This window comes from Babylonia areolata, chromosome 20 (assembly GCF_041734735.1).
Source record: "Babylonia areolata isolate BAREFJ2019XMU chromosome 20, ASM4173473v1, whole genome shotgun sequence".
Taxonomy (NCBI): Eukaryota; Metazoa; Mollusca; class Gastropoda; order Neogastropoda; family Buccinidae; genus Babylonia; species Babylonia areolata.
In genome coordinates, this window is record NC_134895.1 from 29,759,218 (window position 1) to 29,772,805 (window position 13,588).

Sequence of the window (13,588 nt, forward strand, 5' to 3'; positions counted from 1 at the left end):
ATGTCTATGTCACAGGCTTTGAGATTTGTCTTCAAGGTGTCCTTGAAGCTCTTGCAGGGTCTTCCAAGTTCACGGTGGCCTTCCTTCAGCTGGCCATACAAGAGCATCTTCGGGATCCTGCTGTCTGTCATGCGGACAACGTGTCCTGTCCAGCACAGCTGGCTCTGGATCAGCAGGCTTTCGATGCTGGGCAGGCTGTTCCTCTCTAGGACCTGGAGGTTGGAGACCCTTTATGCCGAGGATATTTCATAGGCATCTCTGGTGAAACTGCTCAAGTTGTTGAATGTGATGGCGATTCGTCGTCCATATTTCACAGCAGTACAAAGTGGTCAGCACAACAGCTCCGTAGGTTTTGATTTTCATGGTGAGCCTGATGCCTTTGTTGTTCCATAGCCTGTTATTGACACTGCCAAAGGCACAGCTGGCCTTGACGATGTGCAGCGTCACTTCTGCATCAAGGGCTCTGTTGCTGCATAGGGTGATGCCCAGGTAGCAAAATTTGCCGACTGACTTAATCTCTGTGTCATCGATCTTAATTGCAGGTGGGGCGGGGGGCACTGGCGTTCTGTGAGCTAGCTGGTTGGTGATATGAAATTATGGTGCTTAGAGCCTCGCCGACCACTAAGGCCATCTCAAGGCTATCGCTGCGTTAATAATTACTACAAGGATAAAAAACAACAACAATTAAAACGAGTCACCACTTCAAACTTTCCACTCCAAAGTTTTAAAAAAACTTCCATAGTTTAAAACATTCAAATCTGGTTAAAAATGTTCACTTCTTTTAAGTAGTCCATCAGCGCCCACGGAGGGACATCACGAAACAAAGTCTTCAAAGAAACCGCCGTCTAGGTCTGTGTCTAACGTCATGCAGATCCCAAAAGTCAAGGAGCACGTGTTTCACGGTGAGAGGCTCATCAAAGAGAATACATCGAGGGGCCTCTTCCCCCTTCAACAAGTAAGAATGAGTAAAAAAAAGTGTGCCCCGCACGCAGTCTGCACAGCACAGACTCCTCCTTTCTGTTCTTCACCCCCGAAGGGAGGGTCTCTTTAGGTCTGGACGGATCTGGAAGAGCTTGTTGTCCGTCTGGGTGTTCCACTCCTCTTGCCAAAGATCCTTAACGTAAGTGTTCATATTCCGCTTCATGTCTGTGTATGGTACAAAGGATCTGGATAATTCTTTCTTTACAGCATTCCTGGCCAGCAGGTCTGCCCTTTCGTTACCACGAATGCCAACATGTCCGGTAACCCAGGCCAACACAACCTCGTATCCTTTCTTCGTTGCAAGAGTAAAAGATTCAAAAAATTCCAGCAGTTTGGGATGAGTGATATTCCTGCAGGCGATCGCCTCCAGGGCTGACAAGGAGTTGGAAAAGATCATGAATCTCTTTTGTTTCGAAGAGAGAACCATTTTTACCGCCAGAACGAGTGCGGTCAGTTCCGCAGTGTACACCGAGCTGTCAGACAGGATGTGTTCCGTTGAGGGCCGGTCAGGAAAGGCGGGACAGAATGCAGATGCAGCAATTCCGTCCTCTGACTTGGAACTGTCAGTGAAGATTCTTTGAAAAGTGGGAAATTTGTGGCACAGTTCCGAAAAGAAAGTTCTGTAGGCCAGAGAACTGGTGGAGTCTTTACGGTACGAGGCCAGATTGAATCGGACCTCAGGTGTTCTAAAGGTCCACGGAGGGCTGTCGGGGAACTTGGAGAAATCTGAGATGCCACCGACATCCAGATCGGCATTTTCTAAGTGCGGCTGAATGCGGAGTCCAAGAGGAGGGATGCAGTTTGGGTTGTCTTTAAATTTCTTATCGAAAGGGTTGTTGAATACAGCGTCATGAGCAGGGTTTGTAGGTTCAGAAAACAATTTCAAATAATAATTTTGGGTCAGCTTCAGTCTGCGGTTGGAGAGAGGCAGTTCCACTGCCTCTGCATACAGGCTGTGCACAGGGGTGGTGCAGAATGCACCTAAGCTGAGACGGAGCCCTTGGTGGTGTATAGGGTCCAGCAGTTTCAGGTAAGACGGTCTGGCCGAGCCGTATACTACACAACCGTAATCCAGTTTGGACCGGACCAGGGCTCTGTAGAGGTGCAAGAGAGTTCTCTTATCAGCACCCTAGTCCATGTGTGCCACAACTCGGATGATGTTCAGGGCTTTTTGACAAGATATTTTCAGCTGTTTGATATGGCTGAGGAAGTTCAGCTTCTGACCAAAAACGACCCCTAAATATTTGGCTTCCTTGACCGCTGGGATGGTGGATTTTCCCAGACTGATTTCAGGGTCCAGATAGAATTGGCGAAAGTTATGAAAATGAATACACTCAGTTTTAGAGAGCGAAAAGGTGAAACCATTCTCCTCTGCCCAACACTGAATTTTGTCCACGCAGAGCTGAAGCCGTCACTGGATGCTGGCATACGTGCTGCCAGTTGCATACAGGGTGAAATCATTCACAAACAGCGAGCTGTCCGATCCATTCTGAACCGACTTAACGATGTCGTTAATTTTGATGCTGAAGAGAGCCGGCGACAGAATGCTCCCTTGCGGAACACCCAGCTCCTGCTTGTGAATGTCGGACAGGGTGGTGCCGACCCTCACCTGGATTTGTCTGTCTTGCAAGAAGTTGTGGATGAACTGGGGCAGGTGTCCTCAGAAGTCGAACTTGTGCAGGTCCGAGAGGATTCCAAATTTCCAGGTGGTATCGTAAGCTTTCTCTAAGTAAAAAAATATGGCCACCACATGCTGTTTGTTTACAAAGGCATTCCTTACAGTGGTTTCCAGACGAACCAGATGGTCAATGGTAGATCGATGCTTGCAGAAACCACACTGTTCTTTCGCCAGAAGGCAGTCGGTCTCTAGTTTCCACATCAGTCTACCACTGACCATCTTCTCCATCAGTTTACAGATGCAGCTGGTCAGTGCTATTGGGCGGTAGTTGGAGGGGTTCGAGGGGTCTTTTCCCGGTTTTGGCACTGGGATTATGAGGGCTTTCCGCCAGGAGGGTGGAAAAAAGCCTGTGATCCAGATGTGGTTGTAAACTTTGAACAGGGTGTCCAGACAGGTTTTGGGAAGATGTTTTAAAAGTTTATAATGGACCTTGTCCATTCCTGGAGAGGAATCTGTGCAGGTCTGAAGGGCAGATTTTAATTCATTCATAGTGAAAGGAAGGTTGTAGCTCTCTGTGTTGTTGGAAGAGAAGTTGCAGGGTGTTTTTTCTTTCAGGTTTTTGGTTTTGAGAAACAGAGCAGATTTGTTGGCAGATCTAGAGTTCAGTTCGATTGCGGAGGCTAGCAAATTAACAACTGCTTTCTTTGTGACCAGAGCGTCTGAGAGTTTAAGATGGTGAAAAGTTGGGCAGACGTTTTTGCCCTTAATTTTTTTTAAAACCCTCCACACTTTCTTCTTGGGTGTGATGGAGGTTAAGGAAGAGCAAAAATCTCTCCATGATTTTCTCTGGCTCTTTTTAAAAACATACCTGGCTTTCGCCCTCAGCTGTTGATGGGTTCGAACGCTATTGGTCTCCGGTCTCCGAAACTTGCACTCTCTTCCGAGACTTACGGGCCTCCCGACATTCAGCGTCAAACCAGGGCATTCTTGGCATCTGAGGCTTGGTGGTAGACGATGGGACTGCTGCTTTGGCGCAATCTAAAATAATCTGTGTCAGAGTGTCAGCAGGATCCTTGCTTTGTAAGACTGTTTCTTCCTGCAGCTCCACTCTCAACTTTGTGGTAAAAATTCCCCAGTCGGCTTTGTCATAGTTCAGGCGGTCCGGCAGAGAGTCACCTTTCCCATCTGTGGGACAGAGGATGACAGGAAAGTGGTCACTCCCATGCAGATCATCATGCACTTTCCACTCGTAGTCCAGGACCAATGATGGATCGCAGACCGACAGATCTAAACACGAGAGCTTTCCAGAAGACAGATGAAAGTAAGTGGGTGACTTGTCGTTAAGACAGCACAGGTCCATATCGGAAAGAAGGTTTTCCAAAAGAAGACTTTGGGCTGATGTCACCTCGCTTCCCCAGAGTGGGGAGTGGCCACTGAAGTCGCCCAACAGTAAAAACAGTCGTGGGAGCTGGTCGACAAGGTTCATGAGGTCCTGCCTCAGAACACGGACGGAAGGAGGAAGATACAGAGAACAGACAATGATGGTTTTCTTAGGTGTGACTCTGACTGCCACCACCTGTATAGGGGTGCTTAAAGGAACTGTACTGTATAAAAGGGACTTGCGTATAAAAACAGCGACACCTCCCGTCAATCCCTCTTCCTTCGGTTGAGCGGGTTTAAAAATGGAGTTAAAACCAGAGAGAGATAAAAACTTGCCATCTCTTTGCAGAGTCTCTTGCAGCACCAGCACTGAAGGTTTCAAAGCACGACAAAGCAGCTGGAGTTCCTGGAGATTGGCGTAAAACCCATGGATGTTCCAATGAATTATTGCCATTAGAAAGGTTAAAAATAAAGCAGCAGCCTAATCCATCGATACCCCCTGCTCCTCTGCTTGCGGTGGCTCAAGGTCGGCCAAGACCGCATATCTATTTTTAGTATTTAAAGTCCTGTCCGATTCTGACCAAGCCGGAATATCCACCACCTCGGCTCTCCCCGACCCCGCCGAGGCCGCAACCCTCCCCTCCTTGGGTTTTGGAGGTATGGGGGGCTTCTGGGCACTCCCACCAGCCCAAGGGGCAGGCAGACGAGGGGCGGGACAAGGGGGGAGGGGACGGGAGGCGGACACCATGCCTCTGCCCGAGGCTTTCCGCCCCTGCCCAACAGCCCCTGAGGACCGCCGTACAGGATGGGAAGGGGTGGATACAGCACCTCCACCCAAGACCAATGGTTTTACTAAGGTCGGTATGTCGTCGGTCTGCGTCCCTGTGGACGTCGTCTGGATCGCAACGTCCACCATCCTGGGTCTGACGACAAGCGTATGACAGTCCTGCCTTAGGCAATGTAGCCTCCACTAATTTATGGGCCTCAAAGAACGATATTTTCTTCTCCGTCTTCACCTTCTGGATTTCTTTTTCTTTTTTCCAGGTGGGGCAGTCTTCAGATGAAGACGGATGGCTGCCTCCGCAGTTCACACAACAGGCTGGACTGATGCACTCGCCCTGGTGCGCTGCCTTTGAACAGGTGCCACACGCCTCTTCCTCCTTGCAGTGGTCCCGCACGTGTCCAAATTTCTGGCACTTGAAACACCGTAGAGGGGACGGCACGTACAGACTTACGTTCACCTGCAGGTATCCGACTCGTAAGTCCTTGGGGACATTCGGGCAGCAGAAGGTGAGGAAGTATGTGTTGGTCGGGACTCTGTCCGACCCCTTCCTTACTGTCATCCTGTAAACATCCTTCACTCCCTGAGAGGACAGCTCGCACTTAATCTCTGACTCAGATACTCCTCTCAACTCAGGGCATCTGATGACTCCCTTCGAAAAGTTCAGTCCTTTGTGAGGGGAAACCTTCACCGCCCTATCCACAAAAGTGGTCGCTTTAAGCAGAAGCTGCGTCTGCCTTTTTGATGTTGTCTCCACCAGAAACGTTTCGTTCCTCAGCCTCTTGACAGACTTCAGTGAGCCTGCTAGACACTGGAAGCCCTTCTGGATGGAGTACGGGCTGAGAGCCGACAAGGGCTTGTCATCATCAGTGCCCTCCACCACAAGCCACGATGGCTAATATCCAGAGGTCTCACCGACCTCCAAATCGGAGTCCGAATCATCAGTTCCTGGTCTCCTCCTTTTCCCAAGTTTAGGAGGGTGTAATTGGTTAGAAGCCATGTTTTTTTTTTAATCGTAAATTCATCCCTCCCTTACCCACCCACCATGGGGTCCAACTTAGGGGCCAGGGTCAAGGGAACACCAGCTTGACCCCTTCCAGGTTTCCGGAGGGACATACGACCAACAGTCTAGCTCCAACGCGTCCCCCCCCCCCCCCCCCCCCGATCATGCCCAGCTCCCGGGGACAGAGAACTGAGCACTACGGGGGTTATCATCGTTAGCCTCTAAACTGCCAGTCTTGACCCAACCCCACATAGGGGTAGCCGATTGACACATACGGGCCAATGTGTGCCGCCTGTCTTAGGAGAGTTCCGAGCCAAAGGGACGTGTTGAGAGCAGCGTGTTCTCTCAATCCCCAGAATCTCATTCCCCTCCATCACAGGTCGCACCGCACGGCAAACACGGCGGGCCTGAAGTAGGCCGCAGAGAAAAAAGAATGTGGAAAAGAAGGCTTGATGGGGAGCTGAGGACAGAAAAGAGGCTGTAAAAAGAAGAACACAGAATAGCAAAAGGGACAGTGGGTCACTTTTAGTTTGGGCCTCACTCACGACCTGTTCGGCATGGGAAGCCCTATCAGGGGCATCAGTACAAAAAAAAACAAACAAAAAACCCCACCACCACTTATTCAGCCTGAACAGCTACAATGGCTATGTAGGCTGTCAATTAAGACCTGAGACTACAGCAGTAAACCCCCAGAAGCACTGATGCCCCCGCCGACATAGCTTGCTCGATCACTGGCCACTAAGCCTCCCGACCACGACAAGGTAGTGATACCCTGGGAGGCAGTACCTAGATGACCAGAAGAAGGAAAAGGAGGAAGTTGAGAAGAAAAGAAATGGGACATCTGTCATGGATGAACTGGATCATTTGAAAAAAAAAAGAGAAAACAGGTGGAAGACACCATCAAATGAGCAGATCAGTACTCTGAGCAAGCTGAAGACAAGACAAATGTGAAAAATTTAGTGACTTTTGTATCCAAGTCAAATAGCTCTCAGGAGGTCTGCAAAACAAAAAGAGGAAGAACTGAAAGCCCTTGATGAGGAGACTGAAAACCAACTGAGGCACTTTGCAAATTTTTAGGAAATTTGCAAGGAATTTTTTCCAAAAGAATGATGTTGGGCCCATCCATTGAAATCTGTAGGAGATTCTTTAGCCCCAGTTCCTGGAACTTCAGTAGAATCTCTGCAAGGTCACCTACTGTAGCATGTCCCATGAAGCAGTAGGAAAAGTACAGTGTTGAGACCTGAATCAAAAGGATTTTAAAGATATCAGTCAACACACATATACAGACACACACACATATGCACATGCACACTCACAAACACATGTGGTTACTTAGAGTTCAGTGACTCTGTGTGTGTGTGTGTGTGTGTGTGTGTGCGCGCGCGCGCCCATGTGTGAAAAGCAGCGTGAACAAATTTCACTATAAAAACTGCCATTATCATTATAATAACTATGCCCCATTATTATCATTATCAATAGTATCATTGTTGTTGCTTTGATGGAGTCTCCCGTCGGACGGATGGATGAGTAGGCAGGCAGGCTTATCTGTCGGTGTGTGTCCTCATATGGGAGAAGAGGCTGATTCTGGATGCGCAGCACTTCCCACAGGTGTTGCAAGGTAAAACGTCTCCAGAAGTTGAGCCCTGCTTCCTTCGCTCACACTTCTCCTTAATGGCCAGCGTTCTCTTGTTGTCAAACGTCTTAAAGCCACCAGAGCACAGCATCTTCCAGCGAGAGCGGTCAGGATCATTAGTTTCCCAGGAAGCGATGTCTATGTCACAGGCTTTGAGGTTTGTCTTCAAGGTGTCCTTGAAGCACTTGCAGGGTCTTCCAAGTTCACGGTCGCCTTCCTTCTGCTGGCCAAACAAAAGCATCTTCGAGATCCTGCTGTCTGTCATGCGGACAACGTGTCCTGTCCAGTGTAGCTGGCCCTGGATCAGCAGGCTTTTGATGCTGGGCAGGCTGCTCCTCTCTGGGACCTGGAGGTTGGAGACCCTGTCTTGCCACTTTATGCTGAGGATCTTTCGTAGGCATCTCTGGTGAAACTGCTCTAGTTGTTGAATGTGAAGACAATACATTGTCCATGTTTCACAGCAGTACAACAAGGTGGTCAACACAACAGCTCCGTAGGTTTTGATTTTCGTGCTGAGCCTGATGCCTTTGTTGTTCCACAGCCTGTTGTTGAGTCTGCCAAAGGCACAGCTGGCCTTGGCAATGTGCAGCGTCACTTCTGCATCAAAGGCTCTGTTGCTGCATAGGGTGCTGCCCAGGAAGCAAAACCTGTTCACTGACTTGATCTCTGTGTCATCGATCTTGATTGCAGGTGGGGTGGAGGCACTGGTGTTCTGTGAGCTAGCTGGTTAGTACATGGACTCTGTCTTGCTGAGGCTGATGGTGAGTCCAAAGTGCCTGCAGGAGGTTGAGAACCTGTCCATAATGTACTGCACGTCCTCATGGGTGTATGCAGCAAGTGCGCAGTCATCAGCGAAGAGGAACTCTCTCAACAGTGCCTCAAACACCCTGGACCTGGCATGGAGTTGCAGCAAGTTGAAAAGTTTGCCATCTGTGCGAAACTGAATGTAGATGCCCCGGTCACAGTCTTGGAAGGCGTCAATCAGCATGGCAGAGAAGAGAATGGAGAACAGTGTGGGTGCCAGGACGCAGCCCTGCTTCACTCCGTTTACCACAGGGAATGGATCCGACATGTCAGTATTTTCCTGTACTCTCGCCTGCATGCCATCGTGGAATGACACAATCAGCTGGATTAGGCTCTCTGGGCAGCTGAACTTTAAGAGGATCTTCCACATAACGTGGCGGTTCACTGTGTTGAAGGTCTTAGTCAGGTCTACAAAGACCATGTGGAGCTCCTTGATCTGCTCACAGCATTTCTCTTGCATCTGGCGTATGGCAAACACCATGTCACATGTTCCCCTGCCTGACAATTGAAGCATCCTTGAAATCCTGGGGGACCTCCCCTCTCTCCCTGATAGACTGGAACAGGGTGGTCAGCTTATCTGTCAGCACCTCGCCTCCATACTTGTAGATGTCAGCCTGGATTCCTTCCGCTCCTGGTGCTTTTCCTGACGTTGTCAGCTTCAGGGACTTCTGGGTCTTGGCCTTGGTGGGAGGGGCAGCTAGCGAGTCATTGACTGGTAGCTGTAGGAGGGCTGCAGTTACCTCATCAGATACGGGCAAGTCCCTGTTCAGGAGGGTGTTGAAGTGCTCTGCCCAGCAGGCAAGGATGTCTTTCTTGTCTGTCAGGAGGGTGGTCTGGTCCAAGACTCAGACAGGGGTTGATCCTGTGACTCTCGGCCCATACACAGCTCAGAGACCATCATGGAAGGTCTTCATGTCGTGAACATCAGCAGTGGACTGAAGCTCTTCAGACTTTCTCTCCAACCAGGTGTTCTTCATCTCATGCAGCCTCTTCTGTATGAGTTGCTTGGTTTGCAAGAACTGGTTCTCCTTCCTCTGGCAGTCTTTATTGGAAATGTGATCCTATTGCCGTATATGCAGTGTGTTCAAGAGCTTGGAGATTCCAGAGTAGTTCTCGTCAAACCAGTCTTTGTGGCTCCTCTGTACAAAGCCGAGTGTGTCAGCTGCTGCTGTGTACACAGAATCTCTGAAGGTGCTCCATACCTCTTCTACATCAGTTGATGCAGGAATTTCTTGGGAGAACTGCTTGGATTCGCTGCTGAAGCACGTCCTTGGTGATAGGGAGGTGGTGGATGTTCAGCCTCCTAGGGGGTTTCTGCCTGGCTGGTTGGAGCTTGCGTGCAAGTCTGATGTTCATCTTGCTGCGTACCAGGCGATGGTCCGACCAACAGACTGCTCCTCTCATGCAGCGTGTAATGGAAACATCACCTCTGCCCCTCTGCTGGACAATCACATAGTCCAGAATGTGCCACTGCTTGGAGCGGGGTTGCATCCATGTGTTCTTGTACTTGTCCGCTTGCTGGAAGAGGGTGTTGGTGATGGTCAGTCCATGCTGCGCGCAGAGTGAGAGCAAAAGCAGTCTGTTGGAGTTGCACTTGCCAGTGCCATGCTGTCCTAGGACTTTTGGCCATGAGAAGTCCACGTCGACGTAGGCATTGAAATCCCCAAGGATGATCAGCCTTTCCTTTCTGTCTACCCCTGAAATGGTGTGGCTGAGCTCCTCGTAGAAAGCTTCTTTGGTGTCATCAGGGTTGGTCATCGTCGGGACATAGCAGCTGATGACTGTGGTGAAGCGATCCTCAGACAGCTTCAGACGCAGGGTCATCAGCCTATCGTTTATCCCACGTGGAAGGCTGTCAAGTAGTCGTGCAAGTTTGGTTCATATGGCAAAGCCCACGCCTGAGGTTCTTGGGGTGCCATCTGGCTTCCCAATGCAGTAGAAGGTGTAGCCCCCTCCAACTTCCTCCAGCTGGGTTTCACCCACAAACCTGGTTTCACTCAGGACTGCTATGTCCATCTGGTAGCGATCAAGCATTCTAGCAGTGAGCACTGTGCACCTTTCTGGTCTGTCGTCTCTGTCTAAAAGGGTGCGAACATTCCAGGCACCCAGAGTCAGGGCATGACTCCTGGTTCTTTTCTTCTGTTGTTTTCGACCGCCAGTGTTGGATGTCCAAATAGGTGTGGTTTCCTACTAGGTACTAGGTGAGGCAGGCTTTGTTTAGGGATCCTTTTATCTCCCCTTCCCTATGTGGGGAGAGAAGTGTTGTCCCTAAAAAGGGGTGCTCTGACACTGTGGGAGTATACGGGCGCCACATCTGCCCCAGTCTATGGTGGATGACCATCACCCTACAGCCGCCTGCGTGCAGAGTCGTGACTAGGAACTGTCAGCAGCATCCTCTGCCTGTCCCCGTTACTACTTCTCCATCACCGCAGGGCTTGGGAAAGCTGGGTGTTGAAGGGCTAGCTCGTTGTTCCGACATTAGCCTGGTTGCCTGACCAGCACAGGTGACTTTTTTTTAGTGAAGAGGAGTTGTGCAGTCCCTTCCCCACTCTCTCGCCTACCAATGCTCACAGTCCCACAGGTGCAGATACTGCCACGTGTAGGATGACCTCAGCAGGTGCAGGTTTTTTCTTTGGAGTTCTGTCTCCCAGGAGGACTTCCAGCTAAGGATAAGAGCTCCCCCTGCCCTTTGGTCATCCTCTTCCACCTTTACAGCTGTTGGGAAAGGTTTCCTCCTCCACCTGGTCCATTGCTGGGAGACTTCACATGCGGCAGGTAGTACTGGGTTACATGGTACCAGTAGCAAGGGCTATGCCCTTGACCTGACCTTTAGTACAATAGTAAATCTCATGACTCATTCCATGTCCACATACACCACCAAACCCATCCTTTCAGCCCTCAAAAACACCAGTAAAAATAAAAGTATCCATGGATACTTACTGTGCATCCATCCCAGAAACCAGCATGGATGTCAAGCTGTTTCTTCTGAAGATGCTCATTTAAGGACTCGTCAAAGAGCCGAACTAACTCTCCTGAAGACTTGGTGCAATCCTTCATGAGACTGAGGAAGTACAGACCAAGACTAAAGGCAAGTCAGGTATGCACACTTGCGCTCACTCATGCTGAAATTTTTGGCAAAATGGTTGTCTGGAAACATGTTCTGAAATAATCATAGCAAGTGAAAGAATAGTGTGATGACACCAACTTGATGGCCCAGAAAATCTCTGCTTTCAAAGTTTCATCTTTGGACACAAATGACGACAGAGTGTTGCTTTGTGTAACTTGCTGACTGACATCAGCATCTTTCTTGCTGGATTTTCCAAACGATGAAGCCATTTCAACTGACAGAACACATGAAGCAGATGATGAAATATCTTTTGAAGTTGACCGAGAAGCTTAAAAAAATTCCGTCAGCCGAAGGCAAGCCACTGCCAAATTTTTCGCTGACAGAGCATTCTTGTGCTTTGCTCCTTTTGCATGACTTTTCAATGCAACTTCACCCATGTTCAAAATATCAAAAGACTTCTGACATGCCATACAGTATGGCGCTGTAAGATCCATGCGAGTTGCCAGCCAACTTGCATAGTCTTTGTTACTTAGCCACAATTCATCAAATTAATACTTCCTCTTGAACTGCACTGCATGTCATTCTCGATTCCAAATGACGCTCTGGGCTGAGGACCCACGGATATTTGAGAGAGCCAATGAAAGTGTTTAAATCAGAGCTCTCAACCAATCAGAATCAGTTTGACATTACTCATCCCTCAGCCTTGTTTTCGTTTCAAAGCAGCCTGTGACTCACTGAGCTCAGTGCTGTGACTGGCTAAATGTTTGGTTGAAGTTTGCAGACACACACACATACACATAAAAAAACAAGCTTTTCTTTTTTTGAAGGATTTATTTGAAATTCCATGACTTTTCCATGACTTTGACTAGAATTCCATGACTTTCCAGGCATGGAAAATCAAGTATTCAAATTCCATGACTTTCCAGGTTTTCCATGACCTGTATGGACCCTGTCCACAAGTGAAACTTACACATTTAGTTATGTATTCCAACATTCTGTCACACACATTTCACTACTTACACACGTAAAGGAGTGATTACATGTGAAAAGAGACCAACAAAGCAAATTTTCCATTTCAATCCATACACCAATCCACATGTGGATTTCTGTCTTCCATACTTTTTGTACCACAGGCAATGTAGGTAATCCCCCTTTCCTGGAGTTGGTAGTGTCTACGGAGGATTCAATCTGAAGACCAAGGTCGTCAACTGATTTACCATCCCGTTCTTCAGGAATCACCATGGTCTGAGGACAGAGCAAAACACGCAACTTTTTCAAATATATGAAGAACATTTGCTGGGAGTATTCATTCTGTCTGATTTTACAGAACACTGAGATAACACTTGCACATACATGCACACACACAATACATACATTTTGCAGACACATGCAGCTGCACATGCTACGCACACACATATACATGAAGACTCAAACTCTATTACCTATTCTTACTTCAACACACACAAATGAGCTGCAATCCACCATTTTATAAAAACAAACTTGCAAACAAAATTAAAAATAATTATAAAACAACAACAAACACACACAATGGCCTCATTCTTAATTCATTCCAAGTCAAAAAAAACATTGAGGCAAGAATGTGTTTGTTCTGGTTTGTCTGTATAGTCTGTGTAGCTTATTTGGGACTGAAAGGTTATGACAGTCTGGAATAAAAGTTAATTTGTGTTTGCACATTTCTTCTGTCACTGCTGCTATGTGCACATGTCAAGTGATTGGTGTAAGGACAAGCCCAGCGCTTCCTTTTTTGACGAAGCGTCTGGGCTTGTTCCAATGTACCTGTTATTTACCTGTGTGCTTGCTGAGTCGGTAGCATAAGCAGCATTGATTTGAAGTTGTGTACCTTGTAAATGGAGAGTTACCACTCTTTGCTATTTGTTAATCATTTGTTCTCCTGGCCTCATTGTTAATTTATTCCAAAACCCACACACACACACAGACAATGAAAGACACTCACTGCCTTCTCCCTGATGAGAAATTCAAAGGCCTCTTTCTCTCGCCGCAGTGTGGTCAGGTAGCGCTGTTCTTCCACTGATCCAGTATACAGCAGAAAGTAAACTCTCAGGCTGCGCCTGGGGTGTGTGGCCTGATAGACCTGAAATGAAGACATCAGCAGTGATCCCTCACTTCTTGTCCTAGTAACCTTCCAGCATGAGATCTGCATAAGCACAAGTTATCTCCCTCTTCCTGTGTGTTTCAACAGTGGAGCACTGTCAGACATGGAGGTCTGATCTTTTTATAAAAAAAGTCCTCACAGTATGAACAGCATTTAATCACAATAATCAATACAAAGATGAAGTCAT

At 48.2% G+C, this 13,588-nt stretch overlaps 1 protein-coding gene across 1 annotated transcript in view; it reads right to left on the reverse strand.

Moving 5' to 3' along the window:
* LOC143295387 (DNA repair endonuclease XPF-like) overlaps nucleotides 1-13,588 on the reverse strand; it is a 223,768-nt gene that overhangs the window by 34,751 nt on the left and 175,429 nt on the right. The window contains exons 17-18 of the mRNA XM_076607056.1: nucleotides 13,243-13,380; nucleotides 12,387-12,512 (exon numbers count right to left, since the gene is read on the reverse strand). Coding sequence (XP_076463171.1) covers nucleotides 12,387-12,512; nucleotides 13,243-13,380 — 264 coding nt within the window. The remainder of the gene's footprint in view (nucleotides 1-12,386; nucleotides 12,513-13,242; nucleotides 13,381-13,588) is intronic.